The sequence below is a fragment of the Henckelia pumila genome, chromosome 2 (assembly GCF_033568475.1).
Source record: "Henckelia pumila isolate YLH828 chromosome 2, ASM3356847v2, whole genome shotgun sequence".
Classification (NCBI taxonomy): domain Eukaryota; kingdom Viridiplantae; phylum Streptophyta; class Magnoliopsida; order Lamiales; family Gesneriaceae; genus Henckelia; species Henckelia pumila.
In genome coordinates this window covers 138,681,441-138,705,264 of record NC_133121.1, presented here as the reverse complement: position 1 = coordinate 138,705,264, position 23,824 = coordinate 138,681,441, and the positions used below count along the sequence as shown (strand labels likewise).

At 38.0% G+C, this 23,824-nt stretch overlaps 2 protein-coding genes across 4 annotated transcripts; both read left to right on the top strand.

The window, feature by feature from the left end:
• The first annotated feature begins 4,729 nt into the window (after positions 1-4,729).
• Positions 4,730-7,435, top strand: LOC140878520 (uncharacterized). The gene is made up of 2 exons (XM_073282119.1): positions 4,730-6,545; positions 6,720-7,435. The coding sequence occupies exons 1-2, from the start codon at positions 4,730-4,732 to the stop codon at positions 7,433-7,435; spliced, it is 2,532 nt and encodes an 843-aa protein (XP_073138220.1).
• A 6,522-nt stretch (positions 7,436-13,957) lies between these two features.
• Positions 13,958-17,506, top strand: LOC140884323 (uncharacterized). Of its 3 annotated transcripts, none has more exons than XR_012150631.1 (3): positions 13,958-14,283; positions 14,358-14,415; positions 15,382-16,421. XR_012150631.1 is itself a non-coding variant. In XM_073291043.1 (3 exons), exons 2-3 carry the CDS (start codon positions 14,401-14,403, stop codon positions 17,371-17,373), a joined length of 555 nt encoding a protein of 184 aa, XP_073147144.1. In that variant the 5' UTR covers positions 13,958-14,283; positions 14,358-14,400; the 3' UTR covers positions 17,374-17,506. The 3 variants fall into 3 exon arrangements, 2 of the variants coding, with proteins under 2 accessions (XP_073147144.1, XP_073147145.1); XM_073291043.1 differs by lacking the exon at positions 15,382-16,421 and adding an exon at positions 16,833-17,506 and having other exon boundaries at positions 14,358-14,414; XM_073291044.1 differs by lacking the exon at positions 15,382-16,421 and adding an exon at positions 16,833-17,506 and having other exon boundaries at positions 13,958-14,414.
• The last annotated feature ends 6,318 nt before the right edge of the window (positions 17,507-23,824 follow it).

Below are 23,824 nucleotides of genomic sequence, written 5' to 3'. Positions count from 1 at the left end.
TGTAAGTCATCTGAACGACCTGGGCTCGAGCTTGCGAGCCATCTAAACGACCCGAGCTTAAGCTGACAGTCCACCTAAACGATCTGAGCCCGAGCTCTAGTTTTTGAGCCTATTAACGAACATGTTCGCGAGCTCACGGGCCGAACATCCTTAAGCTCAATCTCGGCTTGTGAAAATTGTCGAGCTCGAAATCAAGCTGAGGCTTAGCTCGTTAAGCTCAACAAATCAGCTCAAAAGAGCTTTTTATCGAATCGAGATCTGAATAGCTCGCGAATAGTTCGGTTCATTTACATCTGTAGTGATATGTATAATTTATGATTCAACATGATCAGGTTTCTTGTGAGATGAGTCAATCATATCCATACTTATAGTGAAAATTAATAATTTTGACATACAAAATATTTTTTTATAAATAGGATCGTGTTTCACAAAATTGAAATGTGAGATGATGTTACCCGAGCTTTTGTATTTAACCGTGTTGCTACTTATCATTTGACATTTTCTAATGAGATTTCGAGTTGTTTTCCTACCTTATCATTTAATAATATATTATATTATATAAAGGTTAGTCTAGTATAATTATATCTTTAGAGGACAAAAAAAAATATCTTATTTTATAATTACTTCTATCAAGTACTATCCCACTATATATACGTGAACACTGTATATATCTACGAACCATTCAGAAATCCAAATGTAGTATTACTCATATATTTATTGCTCTTCCTTATTGATAGGTATAGTCATATTTTAATAAAATAATATATATAAATAAAGTTTGTAGCTCAATTTTTAAGATTCGCATTTTAAAAGGACCAATTTCTAATTTTTAAACCCTAAAAGGGTTAATTTGCATTTTAGACCCTAGAGGGGTAAATTTGCAATTAAGCACATTTTTTGCCTATAAATATCCGTGGATTTCTTCATTTTAAGGTAATTGGAATTCTCATTCTTAAGCTCTCAACTTTTGTTACAGGTCACTGACTTGAGCGTCGGAGGGTTATCGCTGGGTGACCACCCGACGTCTCTAACGTTTGTTCGTGAAACAAGTGACAGCCCAGAGGATATCAAGCTTTGGATCTCAACTTCATCAGGTGACCCGAGAAACAGGAGACCACGCGACTTCCTATCCTCTGTTTTCGAAGATCACCCGAATTCTACTCATTTGGGTATTCAATTTTGTAACCCGCATCAGATTGGCGCCGTCTGTGGGAAAGACACCTATTCACTGAAGATGCAAACACGCTCACATACCACCCGTAACAATGAAGATAATCAAGAGGTTCGGCCTCTTGTCCCACCTCCACAACATGAGATCCGTATCACTCCTGATGCATTGAAGACCATGATGGAGGAAGCTTCCTCGCGTGCCGCAGCTGAAGCTATAGCCCATTATCTGGCGGCACAATAACCAAATCAGGGAAACAATCAAAAAGTATAGATGACGAGCTACCTCCACCTCGAGACCAGGAAGTAAGGGAAACAATGTTAAACGAAGGTGAGTCATATAGCCGAGGGTTCATGCACACAGGGTTTCGTACTGAAGAGAAAGGAGAGAGTGCTTTGACAATCCTACCAACCCGACGCAGCCCGTTCATTCCTGTCGTTTTAGCTGAAGTACTCCCAACAGGAGTAAAGATAGCAAATTTGCCAGAATACAACGGAACAGGAGACCCTCAAGATCACATGGACAAATTTTATGCAAAGGATGATCTGTACGACCTCAGCGATGCCGCCTATTGCAAGATATTTCGGACAACTTTGGCAGATCATGCTCTGACCTGGTACAATAAACTCTCGGCAGGCAGCATCGCAAGCTTGGAGCAATTCACTCAGCATTTTCTCCATCAATTCTCTATTAACCGAAAATACCCTAAGACTGCATCTTACTTATTTTCTTTAGTCCAAAAAGAGGGCGAGAGCTTAAGGGAATTTGTACAACGCTTCACTCAAGCTGTTCACGAGATCCCAAATGTAAACCATGATCTACAGGAATTATGCAACAAAACCTACAACACCGGAAGTTCAAGGAGTCCATAGCAGGAAAACCCCCAAGTACCCTAGAAGAATTACTAGGGAGAGCCAAAAAATATATACGCATTGAGGAAACTATTGTTCCGAGTTACTTGGGGAAGAGAAGAAGAGAGGAGGAGAAACCAAGAGAAAACCGAAGAGAAGAGAAATGAGGATTCCAAGGCCTTCGTCTTCAACAAGTGCCCTTAAATGCGCGTCTCACTGATATACTAATCGTCGCGGAAAAACAAGGTTTGCTGCAACCCCCGTGACCAATGAAAGACAACCCAACGAGGCAAAAATCTGACAAGTATTGTCATTTTCACAAAGATAGAGGGCATTCAACAGAAGATTGTTTTAGCTTAAGGGCGGAGATCGAGAAGTTGATCAAGCGTGGTTACTTAAAAGATTTTTTTAGTAAATCTAACTACAAGCCGTGAGAGGGCAAGCCCCATGATGACCATCGAAATAGGGAACCTCCGAAGAATCAAGAGCAACCAGGGAAGCGGAGCGTCGATTCCCAGGACAACATGCCAACTGGAGGACTTATCACTATAATAACTGGAGGGCCGGCCTGTGGAGATTCAAACAGAGCCAGAAAGACATTTCTACGTAATGCTCCAAGACCAAATCACTCTCTCCCTCAGGTTCAAACCCAAGACATTTGCGAAGTGTCAAAAGTCTCTAGAGAAATGACATTCACTGAATCAGACAGGGAATTCACATTAGTATAGCACAATGATGCGTTAGTTATTTCCGCTACAATCTCCAACTTTTGGGTGAAAAATATATTAATTGATTCAGGCAGCTCGACAGATATCTGTTGGAAAACTGGCGAGTTCCCAGACCAATTACGATTGATACCCGGTGCAGCGGAAGTTTAAAATTTTTTCTCATGGAACGATTCCATGGTGTGGGTATCAACCATACAACGATTGAATTACGTGTGTGTAAAATTTAAATAACAAATAAATAAATTTTACCTCAAATCTCGCAACGAGATTAATGGACACCAACAGAACAATTCTGCTCTTGTTGTCTCTCCCTGGAACCGATGAACGCCTTCAATCAGGTCCACGAACAGAGGTTTAATCCCTCTGATAGATTGCACTAGAAAATCTATCAGAAGTTTTCTGCGAAGAGAATACACGAATCTGATTCGTTATTCCTGACTGCGATTCAAAATCACAGACCGAAATTTCTCGGGCAGAGCTGGGAGGGGGTTCAGCCGAAATCCTTCTTGAGAGACTAGGGTTTTCGAAAATTTGCTCTCAAAAATTATGACCTGTTGTGTGTAATTTCTGTACTGAAATAACTTATTTATAATGCAGGCCACTAACACCTTAGGGCCCATTAATCATAAGCTGGGGCCCGACAAGCAAAGCCCGCTCGTTCAGAAATTAATATAAAATTTATCGTGACTCCGATTGATGAAACGATTTCACCAATGTGCACAGAAACCATTTCTGCACGTTTTAAAGTCAAAATAAATTTTCCTGAATCCGAATTCAGTGGTTTCCAAAAATGTCCATCCCTATGTCATTTTAGGAAATCCTACTCCCTTACTCTTATTTAAGAAGTCCAACTCCTTAGTTCATTAAATTTAACTCTTTAAATTTAACTATCTCAACGGGGATTAAAACTCCATTACACTGTGTGACCCTCAATGGTTCAGGGATACAGCTAGCCGTGGGCTCACAACTCCTTGTGACTCGGAACAACACTTTCCGACTTGCCCAACGAATCATGGTAAAGCGCCTAGCAACATCGCCCCATGATTCCCTAGGTATCACTGATAGTGCCTACAAGAACCAGTAGATTTTGGTTAGCGTACAGTACGGTCCCTTCATCCATATATCCCGATCGAATCAACAACCATTGGTATATCGAGAGTCGCTCAAGATTCGATAACTATGCAATACATCTTGAAGATCAAATTAGTGACATCGCATGTGATACTAAGAAACCATTTCTTAAATCACATCAATTACTCTGGCCAGAGATTTATCACACTAATATCTCCTCAGATCGCATAGGATATCCACACTCGCAAGTATGTGGTGAATCCTCGACAACAATGCATCGACTCCTATATGTGTCGTAACTGTACCCAATCTCGACACCTGATGACCCCCTCAGAGTCGGTAAACGAGTCAAAGCACAGTACTAGCATATAGAGTCTCCATGATGTTTCGAGTCGTAAGGACTAATGGTGTACAACCAAAACCGCGGACTTTATCCACTCGATAAGTGATAACCACTTGGAAAGTCCGGATAGGGTAGTTCGACTATTCATCCTATGAATATCCATTTGCATGCTTCGAACATCTCCATGTTCCCTACCAATGAAACGTGGTACTCCGCATCGCAAATGCTAGTCTCAAACTCGAGCGATCCTTATCCTTATTATCGGACGGCTCAATCGACTAGGAACGGTTTTAGAATATACAGTGACTATAAGATGTATTTCATGATAGACATCTCCATGTTCTACCACATCTTACATACACTATAGTATATTCAAGGTCTTTATCAAAACAACAATAGTATATCACAATATAACAATATGAAGTAATATAAAGTCATTGCCATAAAAGTGTAAATAATATTAAACAAAAGATTGTTTATACAAAGAGTCAACAAAGCCCATAGCCACACAGTTGGCTCACTGGGCACCCACTCTTACAATATCATTTTCCATAATGCATTTGCTAAGATGGGAATAGACAATGCACAGCTAACACCCATTAACACTCCTTTAGTAGGATTCTCTGGAGAAGTAGTGGAAGCACTGGGGGAGATTACCCTTCCTGTTTCTCTAGGATCTTATCCAATGAGAGTTACAAAAATGGTGAAGTTCCTGAGAGTGAACGCTTCCTCCGCATACAACGTCATATTGGGACGCCCGAGTCTAAACATGTTCCAAGTAGTGGGATCAACTTATCACATGAAATTAAAGTTCCCCACGTCTGAGGGAGTAGGTAAGGCCGTTGGTGATAGCAGGCTAGCTCGCGAATGTCATGTTAATATTTTGCGAGATTCAGCCAAATGCAAAAGGAAAACAACGATGGATGAGATTTCATTGAAGAAAAAAAAGCAGCTGAGTGCAGTTGGATCCACACATGATGAAGTGCATACCATCGAAGAAGAGATTGAAATCAATAAAAATTTTGAGGCCACGGAAGCGCTTAAGCGGATAGAGATAACTCCAGGAAATTCCGAAAAAACTCTTAAAATTGGCACAGAAATGACCCCTGAGTTAGAGGAGAAACTAACAGTTTTCCTTCGAAAGTATGCGGATGTATTTGCTTGGCAAGGTGAATTCTTGCCAGGAATACCAAGTGAATACGCCCTCCATCACCTTAATGTGGACCCAAGGATGAAACCAGTAAAGCAAAAGAAACGATCTTTTGGAGCAGAAAAGAACAAACATATTTTAGCCGAGGTTGAGAAGCTTGTAAAGAACAATTATATCAGGCCAATTTTGTACCCCGAATGGTTGGAAAATGTGGTTCTCGTTCCTAAACAAGGAGGAAAATGGCGTTTGTGTATAGAATTCACCGACTTGAACAAGGCTTGCCCCAAGGATCTATTCCCCTTACCGCGGATCGATTTACTGGTTGATTCCACTGCCGGGTGTGAATTGCTCAGTTTCTTGGACGCTTATCAAGGTTACAACCAGATAGCTTTGGCACCCAAAGACCAAGAGAAAGCTAGCTTCATTACTGATCAAGGTATCTACTGTTACGAAGTGATGCCATTCGGGTTGAAGAATGCAGGAGCCACATATCAAAGGCTAGTAAACAAAATGTTCGAAAAATTAATAGGGCGAAGTATGGAAGTTTATATCGATGACATGCTGGTAAAAAGTGTCTTGGCTGTCAAACATATAGACGATCTCGGTGAAAGTTTTGAGATATTGAGGAAGTATCGAATGAGACTAAACCCTAAAAAATGCGCTTTTGGAGTTCGAGGGGGAAAATTTTTAGGGTACATGGTGTCCCAACGAGAAATAGAGGCGAACCCTGAAAAAATCAAGGCAGTGCTGAGCATGACTCCCCCCAAAAGCATTAAAGGGCTTCAAGAATTAGCAGGGAGAATTGTCGCTTTAAACCGATTTATTTCAAGGTCGGCAGACAAAGGCCTATCGTTTTTCAAAGTTCTCAGACAAGGAAAAGGATTTAGGTGGACCGAGGAGTGCCAGCATGCCTTCAATGACTTAAAGAAGTACTTAATGGCATCACCATTACTTGTAAAACCAGACGAGAGGGATACCCTGCTCCTCTACTTGGCCGTATCCTCAGAAGCAGTCAGTGCAGTCCTAACGGTGGAAAGGGAACAAGAGCATAAACATGTCTACTATGTAAGCAAAGTTCTCCAGGGCGCAGAGCTATGCCACACTAACATCGAAAAGTTAGCATTAGCAATCATAGTGGCATGCAGGAAATTGCGCCCATACTTTTTGTCTCATCAAATAACAGCACTAACAAATCACCCATTGAAGAAAATACTGTCCAGTCCAGAGGCATCAGGCAGGATGACCAAGTAGGCCATTGAATTAAGTGAATTTGGGATTGAATACCAGCCGCGTCCTTCCATTAAAGCACAAATTTTAGCGGACTTCATAGTTGAAATGGAAACCAATGACACCGAAACTTAAGCCCCCACTTGGAGGATCTATGTAGATGGTTCGTCCACTTTTGTAGGGAGTGGGGCAGGTGTGCTAGTACAAAACCCTCAAGGAGACAAATTTCAGTACGCCATCAGGTTTCGATTTTCATCATCAAATAATGAGGTAGAATACGAAGCACTCATTATAGTAATTAAATTAGCATTGGCAGCTGGAGCTAGAAAACTGGTCGCGTACAGTGATTCGCAGCTCGTAGTCAATCAAGTCCAAGGAACTTATGAAGCCAAAGAAAACAATATGAAGAAGTACTTATCCAGGGTAAGGGACCTTCTCATGCGACTGGAGAACTTCGAAATGAAGCAAATACCGCGAGCTGAGAACGAGGTAGCGGATCAGTTGGCTAAATTAGGAAGCTCATCAATAGGAATCGATAGCAGAAAAATCACACTCATCACATGTGACAAAGAGGAGGTAGAAGCAGAGAGCCTGGATGTCCTCTGTGCCAATCATGATGAGCCAAGTTGGAATGATGAAATCATCAAATATTTTTTAGATGGAGAACTACCACCTCAGCAAGACCAAGCAAGGAAGCTTATGGTTAGAGCTGCACGATTCACTCTAATCGATGGAGAACTGTACAAAAGAGGATACTCTCAACCATACCTGAAATGTCTTGCTCCCGCCCAAGCTAATTACGTACTCCGAGAAATTCACGAAGGAATTTGTGGAAATCACTTAGGCGAAAAAGCATTGGCAGGCAAATCAAGGTTACTTCTGGCCTACCATGAATAAAGATGCACTAGAGTTGGTAAGACGATGTAAACCATGTCAGGAGCACGCCAATATTCATCACCAACCGGCAACATGGCTCCAACCAATGGAAAACCCGTTACCTTTCGCACAGTGGGGAATGGACCTGGTAGGACCTTTTCCTATGGCAACAGGACAAAGGAAATTCCTCATCGTGGCAGTAGACTATTTCACAAAATGGGTTGAGGCGAAACCTCTTGCAAAGATTTTTGAGAAAGAAGTGATTAATTTCCTTTGGAAGAATATCATCTGCAGGTTCGGGATTCCTCGAGCGCTAGTATCCGACAATGGAACACAATTCTCCGGATCCAAATTGAGAGAGTGGTGCCAAGGCCTATCAATCAAGCAATTCTTTACCTCAGTAGGTCACCCGCAGGCCAATGGTCAAACTGAAGTAACCAATCGAACTATATTACAGCATATCAAGACTCGCCTCGGAGAAGCCAAGGGCAAGTGGGTTGACGAACTACCCAACTTATTATGGGCATACAGGACTACTCCTCGAAGCTCTACAGGGGAATCTCTATTCAACCTTACCTATGGATCCGAAGCAATTGCTCCCGCAGAAATTGGAGAAGAATCACCCAGAATAAAATATTACGAAGCAGAAGACAATCGGAAAACTATGCGAGCATCTTTGGATCTCATTGAGGAGTTGAGAGAGGGGGCCTCGATACGAGTGGCAAGGCAAAAGGCAAGAATGACAAAAGTGTATGACAATCGAGTAAAGCCACGAACTTTTCAAGTTGGAGATCTGGTGCTAAGAAGAGCAGATGTCTCACACCCAGTAGGAAAGTTTGATCCTAAATGGGAAGGACCGTATAAAGTTATCGATATTGCTCGTGAAGGAGCGTATCGACTCCAACATTCGAGTGGGAAGATGTTACCCCGGACATGGAACATTGTAAACTTGAAGAAATATTTTTAATAGACTCTTGCAGTTTTACAAAGTTGTAATAAGCTTCATTATCAATAAAAGTATGATTAAACACATCATGGACGCATTCTTTCCTCTTCCAACAAATGATTTGCAACACGCACATATTTATACGCTTAAAAAAAATATAGCGTCAAAAGTAATTAGACCATGTTTGTCAAAAGCAAAAGTCACCTAAAGCATAAGAGGCCTGGCCAGTCCAGCTAAGGTACTTTGACAACGTAAGAGGTCACAACAAAAGGACCATTAGTCCAGAGAAACCCACCACCCATGAGGTAGGTGATTGACTTCCTCAAATACACAAAACCCTGGGAATTTGATAACTTCCCAAGTAATGAAGCAAATAAAAGCAAACACAAATATATATAACTCGACTCTGATTTACGGAAGGCAAGTACAAATTACAAAATTCGTTCACCTTTGCAAGAGCAAAACATACACTAGTACAACATTAGCCTGGTACTGGACCATCAACAGCTGGCACACCGAGCACATCTTTATCAATGTCCTCAACCCCAGGACCAATCAGTTGTACTACATCCTCATGAACAAGATTCTTTTGGACGATGTGCCGACATTCCAATATCAACTCATCGTGAATTCCATAGGCACACTGATAAATTTCATCCTCAAAAGCTGAAGACATGCGGTAGGAGTCTACTGCCCTTTCTGCTAAGCTCCTCTTTAGTTCTAAACCCGCAGAAGAAGCCAAATACCCAAGACCAGTTTGAACCTCGACATAATGTTTTTCATTTAAAGTTCTAAGCTCAGAACGCAGATCTTCACCCTCTTTCGTTTTAACGACAAGTTTTTCTGCCAGCTTAGTGTTATCCCCTTCCAGGCGACGAACCTCCTCATTTGCCTTTGCATCAGATGCCTCCAACCGAGTAACATCCTCTTTCAACCTGGCTAACTCTTTATGCAATTTGGCCTCGTCAGATCGAGCTTTCTCCTCTCGAGCTTCAAGAGCCCTTACGGCAGACAAAATCTAAAACCAATAAGATAAGAGCGTAAGAACCTTATTACAACATCAAGGAAAACAAATAAATTCTCAAAATATATACCTGGCATGAGCTCAAGGCAATGGACTGATGCAAGACTGCGGAGGGTCGAGGGACCAGGTGACCCATATCATGATCACCAACAATCCTGGCCCCCCGCTTCAAGCCAATTTCAAAATCGCCCGAGTCGCAAAAAGACTCTGCACCATCTCGATTCACTCCATCCAGCAGTAAGAGGTGAACACTTGATTTCCTCGCCAAAAATGAGGATCCCTCACGAGATTTCTTCAATGAATCAGAATGAAGAAATTCATTCCCTTTTTGACTATCAACAGCTGGTCTCTTTCCAAAGTTTCGTATGTACTCTACACCTCCACTACCATCTTCTTGTCTTTCCCGCAAAGAAGAGGTATTATGATTTTGGTGACCTCGCGGTCCAGCATCTCGGTTCTCCGCAAAACGTGACGATGAACCCCCTGTACATGCCAGAAGTGGTATGGCCGCATTATCACCTCCATATCCTCTATTTTTCGGACCAATGGGAAGAGGGCGACCAGAGGTTTTCTCTCGAGAGCGTAGTTTTTTCAAGTCCACCCGATCACCTGTCAAAAGGATACATCCATGCGTATAAAATAAAATAAACAAAGAGCAGTTACACAATACGCATAACAATAAAGATCACGTGCACAGAAGCTTTTAAATAATACCAACAGTAATTAAGCAACGCGAGTCAAAATTTTCATTAAAAAGTCCCAACGAACGACATTGAGACTGAAGCTCCAAGAAAGAACCTCTGTTTTTTATTAAAGTGACTCCAGAGCTCCAACTAACAGGTACACCCCATTTGCAATCTTTTGCATAGAAAAAATCTGATTTCCAGTCTCCCCGATAAGATCGAAGTTTGCGTAAGAATCTACACTTCGATCGGGGTTGGAAGTAGATGTCCGCATCTACGTTAGTGGGGCGGGCCGAAAACAGAGCATGAAATAAGTCCACGCTTGGCTCTAGGTCAAACACGCGCACCCGATGACAGAATCCAAAAAAATATAGCAGAGCGTTGGGAGTCAGCTGACTAATGCTAACACCTAAACTTTTTATTAGCTCCACCAAGAGAGGACATGGGGGTATTGAAAATCCATTGTTCAAATGTTCAACGTAAAGTGTAAAATAACCAACAGGTGGAAAGTCACAAAAGTTTCCAGGACGTGGGACTATGGTGCCGCACGATCCAGGTATTTTTTTGAAGCTACACACATAAGAAACCATTTCATGGGACAAAGGATGGGACACCGTATTGCCAAGAATTCCATCATTACTCTGTCAGCTAAAGCACTCACGAGCGACCTCGCGTTCAGCTTCATTAGGGTTTACACTCCGTAATGGTGCCCGTGCAAGCGCAACATCAGGTAACAAAGAGTTACTCAATGGTAGTCCCACTGCTTGAACTGAGACTATAACCCGGAGACTCTGTCTCGGCATAAAAAGATGAGTTAGCTAGTGTTTCGTAAGAGTCAGATGACGCATCTTTAGAGCTATGCTGGGATCTAGACTGGCTCTCTTGTAAGGACATTAATAAAGAATATTCTTTTCCTCTTCCACAACCTGCAAAATTTGATGTTGAGTTCAAACAATTTTCTAATTTTTCAAAATTAGCAGATTCTTGTAAAATATTCCTGTTCGACAGGAAAAATCAGCATCAAATATTGAATCACGTTTAGTAGTACACAAACATATATATATACATATATACACACCACTGGGCCAACGCCAATCATCCACCGCGGCTCCACCACCCACAACCCATGTCCGCCTCGCCTGAATCAAGAGCAACACGACGCAGTAACTATTGTGGCCGCAACCCGCAAGCTTCTTCTCACCACCACCGAAGTAACCACGCCGCAGCACCCTTCACCGAGCAACATTCGCCATCTTCAGATTGCCATCACCGCCGAAGAGCCACCGTCGGGCAGCACTCCTGAACCATCTCTACGTCGACGCGCCATCATCTTCCATGAGCAACAGCTCGAACTTGTTTAGCATCCAAGTTCCTTAGCCTTCACCCCGCCAGCCGCTGAAGCTGCTTCCATTTTCTTTGCAGCACCACCGTCGACGCCCCTTGCACAGCCAGCCATCGCAGCAGCCTCGCCAAGCTCCCGTGCGTAGCCTACCTGACGCCGCATTGCCTGCTGCAGCTACCTCGGCTTCCATGAGCACATCCCCCATCAGCCAACAGCTCCTCCATATGATCCACCGTCGCGACCAGCTTCTCCTCCATAAGCACAGAATAGCTCACCATCACCCAACAGAAACCATTACGCAGCCACCTTTCCGCAGTAGCTCCACCCATAGCTGGCACCGCCACCGAGCTCCAACTCCCTCACAACCCAGCAGCAACCGTAGCCACCATCGAACAGCCATCCACCCCAACGTATGACGCGACTTCACATCCACCAATCGCATTAAGCTTCTCCTTAAATCTCACTCCAAACCATCACATGCAAAGTGAAAGCCGAAGGATGCAAAATAAAATAAAAGTTAAAAACATGATTACCTATCATTTAGGTTTTGGAAACTTGATCGTCAGATGGTATTATTGAAAGTTGAATTAACGGAAAAATGCAAGGGAAAGAAGTTTAACTAAAAAAAAAAACGAAGGAAGAAAGAAACACTACCTGCCATCCTCGTGTTAACCCTGTACTATGGGATATGAGATGCATGCATAATTGGTTAATATAATAGATTGACATCAGAATACAATAAAGGACCTTGTCAGAGACATTGAATATGGGTGGATGGTTGTCGTGTACTATGAGATATGAGATGCATGCATAATTGGTTAATATAATAGATTGACATCAGAATACAATAAGGGCCTTGTAGGCCAGAGACATTGAATATGGGTGGGTGGGTGGTTGTCGTTTGGTGCCGACCTCTATAAATAATAATCAATAAGCAAATTATCATATATATAAAATAATATTCTCCAGAATAATTCATATTTTAATAAAATTATATATATAAATAAACATCGAGAATTAATACACTTATTGGATATTTGGTTTTGGTACTCTCGATCATCTTCAATGAAATTGCATTTAATTGAGAGTAGGCGACCTATGATAGGTATAGTCATATTTTAATAAAATAATATATATAAATAAAGTTTGTAGCTCAATTTTTAAGATTCGCATTTTAAAAGGACCAATTTCTAATTTTTAAACCCTAAAAGGGTTAATTTGCATTTTTAGACCCTAGAGGGGTAAATTTGCAATTAAGCACATTTTTTGCTTATAAATATCCGTGGATTTCTTCATTTTAAGGTAATTGGAATTCTCATTCTTAAGCTCTCAACTTTTGTTATCGTGAACAGGTCACTGATTTGAGCGTCGGAGGGTTATCGTTGGGTGACCACCCGTCGTCTCTAACGTTTGTTCGTGAAATAGGTGACAGCCCAGAGGAGTCAAGCTTTGGATCTCAACTTCATCAGATGACCCGAGAAACAAGAGACCACACGACTTCCTATCCTCTATTTTCGAAGATCACCCGAATTCTACTGATTTGGGTATTCAATTTTGTAACCCGCATCACTTATAATTATTATAATTATTATATCTAATTACTTCCATTGATAACATTATATAAATATATTCGTGCATATAATTGGTTGAATTATTATGTAAGAAGGGGTAATCGATTAGATTGATTATTCAAGATATATTGAATATCACATTAGATCAACATATCCAACCATTAGTATGGTGCACAAAACGATACTTTCCACATCACGTACGGGATCCAAAACTATGTCCATGTTGGTATTAATTGGTTTATTTATTTTGAAGTGAAGTAAACGCAAGGGTGATATATTGTATCGTATCGAAAAATGCATATCGCATATCGTATCGAAAATTATGATATAAAAAAATGTTATATCGATATCGTACCGAAAATTTCGGTATACCGATTTTCGATATACCGTAAATTTCGGTATCTATAATTAGCATACGAATTATATCAAAATTTTACAGTGTACCGAGATTTCGATATGATATCAGCATATATCATTTTATACCAAAAAAACTTTATATTTTTTTTAAATTTATAAATTTATTGTTTAAAAATATAATATATTTTTAAAATTTTTATATAATATTTCGATATATCGATATATACGAAAAATTTCAAATTTCATACATATTTACCGTACTATATCAAAAATTCAATATATTTTTGATACAATAAATTCTCGACTTTTATGTCCGTAGTAGCCCCACGCCTCCATGCATTTTTTCCACACGCTCCTTTTTCTGTAATTCACGTGCCTAAATTCCCTTCTCTGAAACACGTGGTTTTTACCTTTTAAATTTTATTATTATTATTTCAAAAACCACGGCTTTTTTCTATGCGTTTTGACATAACGTCAACCTGGTAATTAAATTGACAAGCATGGGACGAAGAAAACTCCATATTTTGTTCGCGTAAAAAATACTCGGTTGCCTACATATATGTTTACACACACACACACACACACACATATATATATATATATATATATATATTTATATCTTTTATTACTTATAAAGTGTAGGCACCTTAAAAAAACTACCGTGATGTCTTGGTTTGTTTTTTATTTTACCAAAAATGCCCTATGCCCTGAAGGCAGCATTCTCTCTGTTTCTCTCGCAAAATAAGCGTGATATTTTTCTCTCAAGGGCTTTACCTATCTACTACAGTTTTCCCACGTTCTTCACATTTCTCCAGTGGGTTATCGGCTTCAATTAGAAAATTGAAGAAACTATTCATTCCAACCATTTGTACCAAATTTTTTGTTGTCATTCATTTCTACCACATTGCAGTCGAAAGAACAGAATAAAAAAATTCAAATACAAGAGGTATGTTTAAATTTTCAATTTTCATATTTTCTGTTTTTTGTTATATTTTTAGTTTTTGTTCAACTCATTGTCAGGTTTCCTTTGTGAATTTTCACAAGAAGAATCACGAAGATTAGTATGATGGGAAAAAAGGTATCACTATGCTCTTGGCTATGATTTTGTGATTTGATGTCTATTTAAGGATAGTTTAGCATTATCAATTGCGAATTTATAATGGACATGGTGTTATTTCGAACACAAGTTCAAGGATGACATGAACCTTTATTTTCCAATTTTCCATATTCCAAACTTTAGTAGGTATCTTCCCCATCATATTCATAGTGCTATGGAAAATAGATATATTATGCCTATAATATGTTTGATAAAATGCCTAAAGATAATTATGCATTATTTCTTTTTCATTTTACATTATGGCTTTTTCCTGAGAATACCACAGTTGTAGGATTGATGATGATTTTCATAGAATAATGGACTGCAGTTACCTATATTCACAGATCTTCACGCTAAATTTGAAAGAAAATGGCAAAAATGCTTTAAGTTGTATGTGTTTTTCACCGTATTTATATGTTTTTCAATGCGTTGAACTCAAAATTCATTTATATAACTCCCCTTCTGAAATTTTTTTTCTATGCAATCACGAGTTACTTTGGTTGGATAAAATATTGTGTTGATTACATAAATTGTTTTGGAATGCTAATTGCTTCATTGAATGTGTTGGTAATGGGATAAGAGCGTAAATGTTCAATTTGGTGCTTAATAGCTCTATGGTGTTTTTTTATTTTGGTTGTGTCAAAGGGCTCATGTTGTATATGCTAATTTATTTTGTCCAGTGATTATAATAGTCTATAATGTATGATTTCATTCTTATGGTATTATAGTTGTGATGTAAAAAAACTTATTTTGGTATATAAATTGAGTATCTTCAAATAATGAAAACTTAATTCACATTGTATTATACTTAATGATATTTTTATATTACTAATAGTCATCTATCTGTATTAAATTTTTTTTTATATATTCTTTTGATTTATTAATAAACTCATAATATGAGGATATAACGGATTTGTGGTGGTTACTTTTATTGGTTTGTGTTTGTAGAACACTAAAAAATGGAGACCTCTAAGTACTTCTTTTTCATGCAGGTCAATTCTTTTTCTTTGTATTTTGTGTTTTCTTTTAATTCTTTTTTTTATTGTTTTGATTTCTTTTATACATTACATTTACGTTGGTTCTTTGCTGCATCTATTTGTAAGTTTGTTCTAACATTCGAACACATACACTCACCCTCCTATAAGCATGTTATGGTTGGTTAAGGAAGGATTGAAGAGAGAAATTTTTAGGAAAGTGAACTAAGAGACATGGAAAATCATCCATTGCTATCACCGTATTGTTACAAGTGAGTTTTTTTGTTTGTGTTCGTCACCATGGTTTCCCACAAAAAATATTAACGTTATATGAGACATGTATTTAGTTTTGTCCCGTTACAAAGATCTGTTGGATTTTTTGCTAGCTAAATCATGTTTTTCCCCCTAATTTATGTTTCTAATTATGGTGATGTCTTGGTTCTAGATCTATATATTGGTTTTGTTATGTTGGTTGCTGACTTTGCTTGCACATTTAAAGTAAGTTGTGACTTTTTCATGGTGGTCGGTGGAATGGATGTGGATGTGCTATACATCGATGTTGTCCCGCGGTGGAATGGATAAAGAGAGATAGAGAGGACAATAGGCCATGGTTGTGACTATATCATTGGCTCAAGAAAACATATTTCAAAACACTGAGTTTGAAGTTTAAGTATGTATGGTTTGTTGTTTATTGGAAGACAATGCACAAGGTTAAATAGTTTTATAAGTTCATTGAACGTGCCGCATTTGGATGAGATTTTTCGATACATTGGACAATTCTCAACCTTTGATATGTGGATTTATCCGTGCTCATGGTGATCCCGTAATGCTCCTAAAACACTTTGGAAGAAACAGAGTTTGGAATTCGACAAGCCTGATGTAACTACGCATATACTGGGCTTATATTTTAAGCCGTTAAATTCATTGTTTTGATCACGATTAGACTATGCATTACTTAGTTATTTAATAATGGATTGTGATTTATGAGTATTGTTAGATGAACTTCGTGTTTTTGCCAACATGAATTTTTTTTGGGTGCATTCTTTAAAAGTGTTCAATTTTTTTATGTTCTTTTTATCTCCCAATGGTTTGTTTGTGTGCAATTATAGGCCTATTCTTTATATGCTAGAGAAATTCAGCATACTATCGACTGCTTATACCATTGAGTTGCAAAATTGTATCTATTTTGAAAAATGTTATTTACTTTATATAAAAGTTGTATTATGGTCAAATGGTTATTTGATTGAATTGACTTGGTTTTTGACTGAATCTGTTAATCATCAAAATTCATATTACGTTGTGGTTATTATTTTACACACGCATCGCGTGTGCATCGTTGTTAGTATATATAAATTATAAGTTGCATGCAAAAATAATAATTAAGCTTGAATCTCATCGTCTTAATTCTTCACTCGAACGTTTTACAGCAGCCGGTGGCATGAAAAACAAGAAGATCCCGGGAAGAAAAGCACACGACGAAACCGGCCGTCGTGGTTGCAGAGGCATGCGGCGGAGGAATGAGAGTAATGCAGATTCAACGTCTGAAGTGGGCCGATGTAGCAAGAAACCAAGGACATTGACAAGAAGATCAGGGGGTCCTTTTCCCCGCCCCGAGACGGTGGCCTTGATCTCCCGTAGAGAGAACGCGCCACCGCCAATGAACTTCCCCGATCACACGCAGCCATGTCTCCCTCAAGCCAAGTTGACCGCTAAGAGTTCTGTTGATTCTGTTGATTTTCCAAGTATGAAGGCCGGGATAGTGAAGGATTCAATATCCATGGATTTCTTGATCGGATTCGTAGACGAAGAGGAGATGTTTAACATGCCGGGCTTGGTGAATGGCATGGCGGAGGGAATGCTTCTCACTCCGCCGGCTATGAAGAGAGGATTCAATTGGAGCCATGATATTCATGACCATCACCTAGTTGATGATGCCAATTTTTATATTAATTTGTGGGATGAATAAATTATACATATATGCATATATAAGGTATCTTTTTTTCTTTTGATCATTCTCATTAATCTCTCCTTTATTTTTTTTCGTACAAATTGTATCGAATATCAAAATTACATCATATAGTGAAATTTTGCCCGCACAATCGATGTGACTTGAGCATAGACTCAAGACGTGATTGTCTCGAGCTAAGAAAGTACCTAAATCTACCTAAATAAATTAAAAAATCTATTTGAAATCAGCGAAAATCGAACCTGGTTTTGACCACTAGGCCAAGACCTCATTGGCGTATATATAAGGTATCTTGAAATCATACTCAATTCTATAGAAAGGAAATCTTCTATAATTTCGAACGTGGGTGATTGATTTCTCCCTTTTTGTGTTATATCTTTCTCTAAAAAAATCCAATTTTTTTTTTATCATAATGATTAAATGGTTATATTGAAATGCATAAAACTTGTGAAGTTTGTTTGATTTGTTCAAATTTTTTATATGTTAAGTTGTTTTCAAATAATTGATTTAATTTCTTCCAAAATCAATAAATTCACAAATTTTTGTAGCATTAGTTTTAGCCACAGTCTAATTGACTTATATTTCACGTGCTCAACGTATGAAAATAATTTGTTAGCCCCCGATCGTTTTGCATGCGTTTGTTTTAGGCGCATTTCTATCTTATATTAATATTTTTTATGATGTAAAAATTCATAATCGTTATTTTTTGTGTGAATATTAGATAAACCTAGTTAAGTAAATATATAACGTCTTTGATTTGATCATTGTTCTTGTGGCCCTTATACACTGAATTAAATACAACTATGCAGGGGCGGATGTAAAATTGCATGTCCTCATATAGAAATAGGGAGTTTTGTTTTCATAATCATTGGTCTAGCAATCAGTTGTAGACGTTTAATCAATGATTCAGCTAATCCATTTTGCGTATGAACATGAGCTACATGATGTTCAACAGTGATTTCCATTGACATACAATAATCATTGAAAGTCTGGGATATTAATTCTCCAGCATTATCAAGTCTTATTTTCTTGATTGTATAATCGGGAAATTGATTTCGCAATTTTATTATTTGAGTCATCAATCTTGCAAATGCCACATTTCGAGTTGACAATAAGCATACATGTGACCATCTGCTAGAGGCATCGATCAATACCATAAAGTATCGAAATGGTCCACATGGTGGATGAATTGGCCCACAAATATCACCCTGAATACGTTCAAGAAATATTGGTGATTCAGTTTGGATTTTAGCTGGCGATGGTCTTATAATAAGTTTTCCAAGAGAACATGCTTTACATTGAAACTTATTATTCTGAAAGATTTTTTGGTCTTTCAATGGATGACCATGCGTATTTTCAATAATTCTTTGCATCATTATTGAACCAGGATGTCCCAATCGATCATGCCAATTTGTTAATATTGAAGAATTATTAACCACCATATTTGATTCGATTGGCCTTATATGTGTATAATGCAATCCAGTAGGGAGCATTGATAATTTTTCAACCACATATTTATTTCCTGATTTATATGTGGTAAGACACATATATTTCTGATTTCCATCAGTTATCGTCTCAGTATCATACCCATGAGAGTATATGTCATTAAAACTCAACAAATTTCTTTTCGATTGTGGTGAATATAAAGCATCATTTATCAGAAATTTTGTACCATTAGGTAACAAAAAATGTGCTTTTCCACAACCTTCAATCAAGTCTACAGGACCTGATATGGTATTCACCATTGTTTTTGTTGGTTTTATTTCCAAGAAATATCTTTCATCTCGCAGAATAGTGTGTGTTGTACCATTATCTGGTATGCAAATTTCCATGATATTATTTCCATGTTTGCTCATAGCATTTTCCATATCAAACTTCACAAAAAATATAATAAAGAAAAATCAAGGATAATATATATATGCAAAATATATCATGTTTCATAAGAATGCATGAAAAATATAGCATGTTACATTCTAGTCCCACCAATATATTAATCAATGTTCTCGAAATCATTTGAAAAAATCGGCAGCATTGAAATAAGTTGAACCACTTAAATGGTTACTGATTTCAACAAAATTGGTCTTTTTTTCTTTCCCATAAATTTTTTTTTAGTGTTAATAATATGTTAGTTTAATGTTGGTCTCTTCGTGAGTTTTGAATTTTATTGGTATTGGGTAGTGAAATAATCTATGTACACTTTAGCCCAATAAATAAATACAATAGGACTTAAACTTTGGAAACAAGTTTACAAATTTGAGAATACATATTTATTAGCCTATGTGTTTCCTTTTTCCTTCCGTCGATTTGTTTTTTCTTTCACGTGATCTCATTTATGCTACAACCTTGAAATAAAAGGTATGATTTCTTTTATATTTCTTTATTCTCTTGAGTTTTAATCTATTTTTAAATTTGTGAGATATATATTTTTTTAAAAAAAATCTGTATCACTCTTAATATTTTATTAACTGATTTTTAAGTTTTATTTGTTTTTATTTCTATTATGTATTCGACCGAATTTTTAATTTTCTAAACATATAAATTGTTTTTCGATTTTTTTTACAGTGGTCGATTTCTTAGTTGGGCAAATTCAATATTTGCATTATTTATTATTTTTAATATATTATCGATTAAACATATGTATTGCTTTCTTGTTTTTGATTTTTAATATGAGTAATTAATTCTTTGCATTATTTATTGCTTTTATTATATTATTGATTATTGATTATTGATTATATCAAAGATTTATATATTATTATTTGAATTTGAGCCAATTTTTTTGTGGATGAAAAAACCACAAATATTGGAAACTATGACTGATTTATGTCAATGGATGGTGAAAACTAGAAAGTCGAAAATTTATTTGCTTGTGTTTAGAGTCATAACACTTATTCTCACGTTTTCAATTTCTACGGCTACCACAGAGCGATCTTTTTCTGCAATGAATAATAGTAAAAACTATATTTCGTAATAAAATGGATGATGAATTTTTTAATGATTGTTTGCTAGTATATATTGAGAAGCAAATTGCTAAACAGTTTAGTATATATTTAATTATAAATGATTTTCGTGATATGCAAGAGAGACGTTCTAAATTCTAATAAATTGAGTAACGATGTATTTTGGAATCTTTGATAATTGATGTGATGCGATATGATGCAAATATTGTTTAAATTTTATTGTTATATATAATAAATAGTTGATCATTTTTAAGTTTATTTATGACCCCCCTCAATGTCTAGTCCTGACTCCGCCCCCTGCAACTATGAATGCACTGAGAAGGAAATCGTAAATTAAAGTTTTGAAATTTCATTATCATAAATTCGTAACTTAAAATATACACAAATATATTCGTACACACACACACACATATATGTTTTTGGTCGGCTGATTTATATGTATACCAATATTCTATGTTAACAAATTAATTTATATATCCTAAAGATAACTAAGGACACATCATCACACGCTATAAAAAACGTGATGTTTGGTTTTCTTCTTTTCAAAAAATTCTCGTGCGAGATAGTCTCACAGGTCATGTATGTGAGACGAATTTATTATTTGTGTCACATATTAAAAAGTATTTTATACCAAAAGTATTACTTTTTATTGTAAATGTTGGTTGGGTTGACCCGTCTCATGAATAAAGATCTGTGAGACCGTGTCACAAGACTCACAACAGACATACTCTTATTTTTTTTATAAGAAAAAAGGTCTGATAATCTTCTTTTTTATAAGAAAAAAGGTTTGATAATTTTTTTTCGTTCGCAAAAAAATCTTTAACATCGTCTCACCGATAAATTTTTTCAGTCAATTTCTAACCCAATCTAATTTATGAAAAAGTTTTACTTTTTATCTCAAAAATTATTTTCACCGCAGATATGAATCAGACTCACTCGTATGACAAAAGAGTTTTTTTTTTAATTTTATTTATCAACTAATTTTTGAAGATAAACGAATTAAGTCTACTGGTATCATTTTGAATGCTAATTTTTATGGTGTATATTTTATCATATAATACTTTTATGATAAATAGCATATTATTCAATTTGAACTGATAATTATGTGGATATATATTAGTGATTATTGATTACGAATTAAACATTGTAAAATTTCTGAATAATATATTTGGAAAAATTAGATATATTCATGATACGGCATTGTCTTAAATAAAAGTTGCGTAAGGTTGTTGTTATCCTGAGAAAATATTTCAATTCGAGCCCATTTATAATGGGTTTACCCGGTATAGCCCAAGGTGGCAAGGTCCAGTCCAGTCCAAAATTATGTTGGACTTTGCCGACCTGAGCTGGTCATTATGGGCCGACCTGTGCTGTTTTTAATGGGCTGCAGGTATCCTTTTCTAGTTCAAATAAGACTCTGATATATCTGAGATAAGCTTGGATCTTTTCAAATATTCACAAGATATAGATAAATTTAAAAAGGATCCAATGGATGAAGAGTTCTAGTCCAGGACATGTTATAATTAGACTAGGTAACTTACTATTTTTCCCTATAAATACAGGTATTGTTATGGTTGTGTTCATTCATTATTCATTGTTCACCATATATTATTCATTATACACACTTCTCTTAGTTTTTGCATTAATCATACCCTCTGCCTTCAAGACACTGACTTAGGCATCGGAGAGGTCACGCCGAAAACACTTTCGGCGCCCCCTGACCTAGCTGTTTCTTGCGTAGATTTCATTGATACCCGACCCGACTTGCTTCATAAAGGATTTGGAGGATCCATTCTACCAGACTGAACCCGGGGTAAAAATTCGACATCATCAATTGGCGCCGTCTGTGGGAACGACATCTATTCCCATGAGTATATTCTCTACCGTTGAAAGATATCCCCACGGTTGAAAGAAGAAGGAAAAAAAAAAACCAATCCTCCTGATCGAGCACATTCCTTGCCCCATACTTAGCGATCTCGTTTGCATGGCTGTAGTCATGCAGTCAGCCAAATCTCTCAAATCAAAATTGTCGTACCAATCACCTAGGCGAAACCCAAAACAATGTCCCAATTATAAAATATTAAGCCCAACGTCTTTTTTTTTTTTGAGTATTTCCAACCTTAAAAATCCCCAAACCAAGTGCCGCCAAGCGTCTCTTTCCCACATAGCCCATGTAGTCGCTCCTTGAACAATGGGTTGCCTTCACTGTCATGTGCACTGCCGAGGAACATGGGTTGATTCGTCGTCCCACAATTATGTTTTATCGATGAATTATCGGCTACCACCATGATCTCTACCTTGTGTGTCTTTGATTTACAACTCTCTGCCCTGCGTCCCAAGGTTGATCCCCACCGGAAACCGCTATCACCTCGACGTATATATGCATAACCTTGTTGGGTTGTTCTGTGGCTACTGTGCCAAACAAATCGATCTTATCTCACGGAGGGTGAATTTGGCCTTCAAACAACGATGCAGACATGGTCATTACTCACCCGGATGGGTGAAGTTGGCTGATGCCCCGGGGGGCAGGGACATAAAGAGTCAGGGATTACAGGATTGTATTAAAGCAAGGGTGGCGGGACTGTAAGTCAGGACAGCGAGTAAGACTCTAGCCCGACTATTTTTGGGATGAGTAGTGATGCCCCGGTAAGCCAGGGGTGCAGGGCCACGAATGCCCCGGAGTGGCAGGGCCTTATTAAGGCAGGCCAGGAGCCTCAGGAGCCCGGGAAACCAGATCTGCAGGACTTAGATAAGGCCCGTGTTTTAGGAGCATGATCCCCACGATTATCATAAACCCGAGCTTTTCGGGTTCATCGTACGTGACAGGCAAACGTGGGCAACTACCGCACCCACGATCCAGATCGTGGCCACTACCCTGGAATTGCGGAGTGACACTCTCACTCCAAGGCCTATAAATACCTGGTCACACATATTTGTAGAGGTATGTTCATCTAAACTTTCAAAGAACTATACCCATTTCTCTAAAAAGCCTACTCTATTTCTAAGTCTAACTTAAGCATCGGAGTGGCACCGTCGGAAACCCCTCCTGCGCCCCACTAACGTGCTTTTTATTCCCTTCCTTGGTGTGCAGATCATCTTGATTAAGGAAGGACAGCTCATATATTACCTTCATTAGCCCGGTCACCATGTCAGGCCCACTTCACTATCCTGATAGCCCGGGCCCTGTTTTTACAAAACCATCATCATTGGCGCCGTCTGTGGGAAAGCTTGTTCTATAGACGTAGATATGGCTTCTCATGATCAAACATCACCTGGAGACCACCAGCCAAGACGGAATATTACCATTTCCGCGGAGCAGTTTGAATCATATGTCCAAGATGTGATATGGAAGTCATTGATAGCTGCAAAGCAGCCACAATCAAAGGACATAACAGTGGGAGGAAGAAGGGAATCAGGGTAATCCAAACCCTACTGCCCAGGTTCGAGAAGGAGAAGAAGAAGAAAGCTCCTGGATGCACTCAATACAGCCGTCC

Bases quoted from the DNA above. Each gene is read 5' to 3' on its own strand.
- LOC140878520 (XM_073282119.1), top strand. From the start codon at position 4,730: ATGGGAATAGACAATGCACAGCTAACACCCATTAACACTCCTTTAGTA. The intron at 6,546-6,719 runs GCAGGATGACCA...CCACTTTTGTAG, and splicing joins GTCCAGTCCAGAGGCATCAG to GGAGTGGGGCAGGTGTGCTA.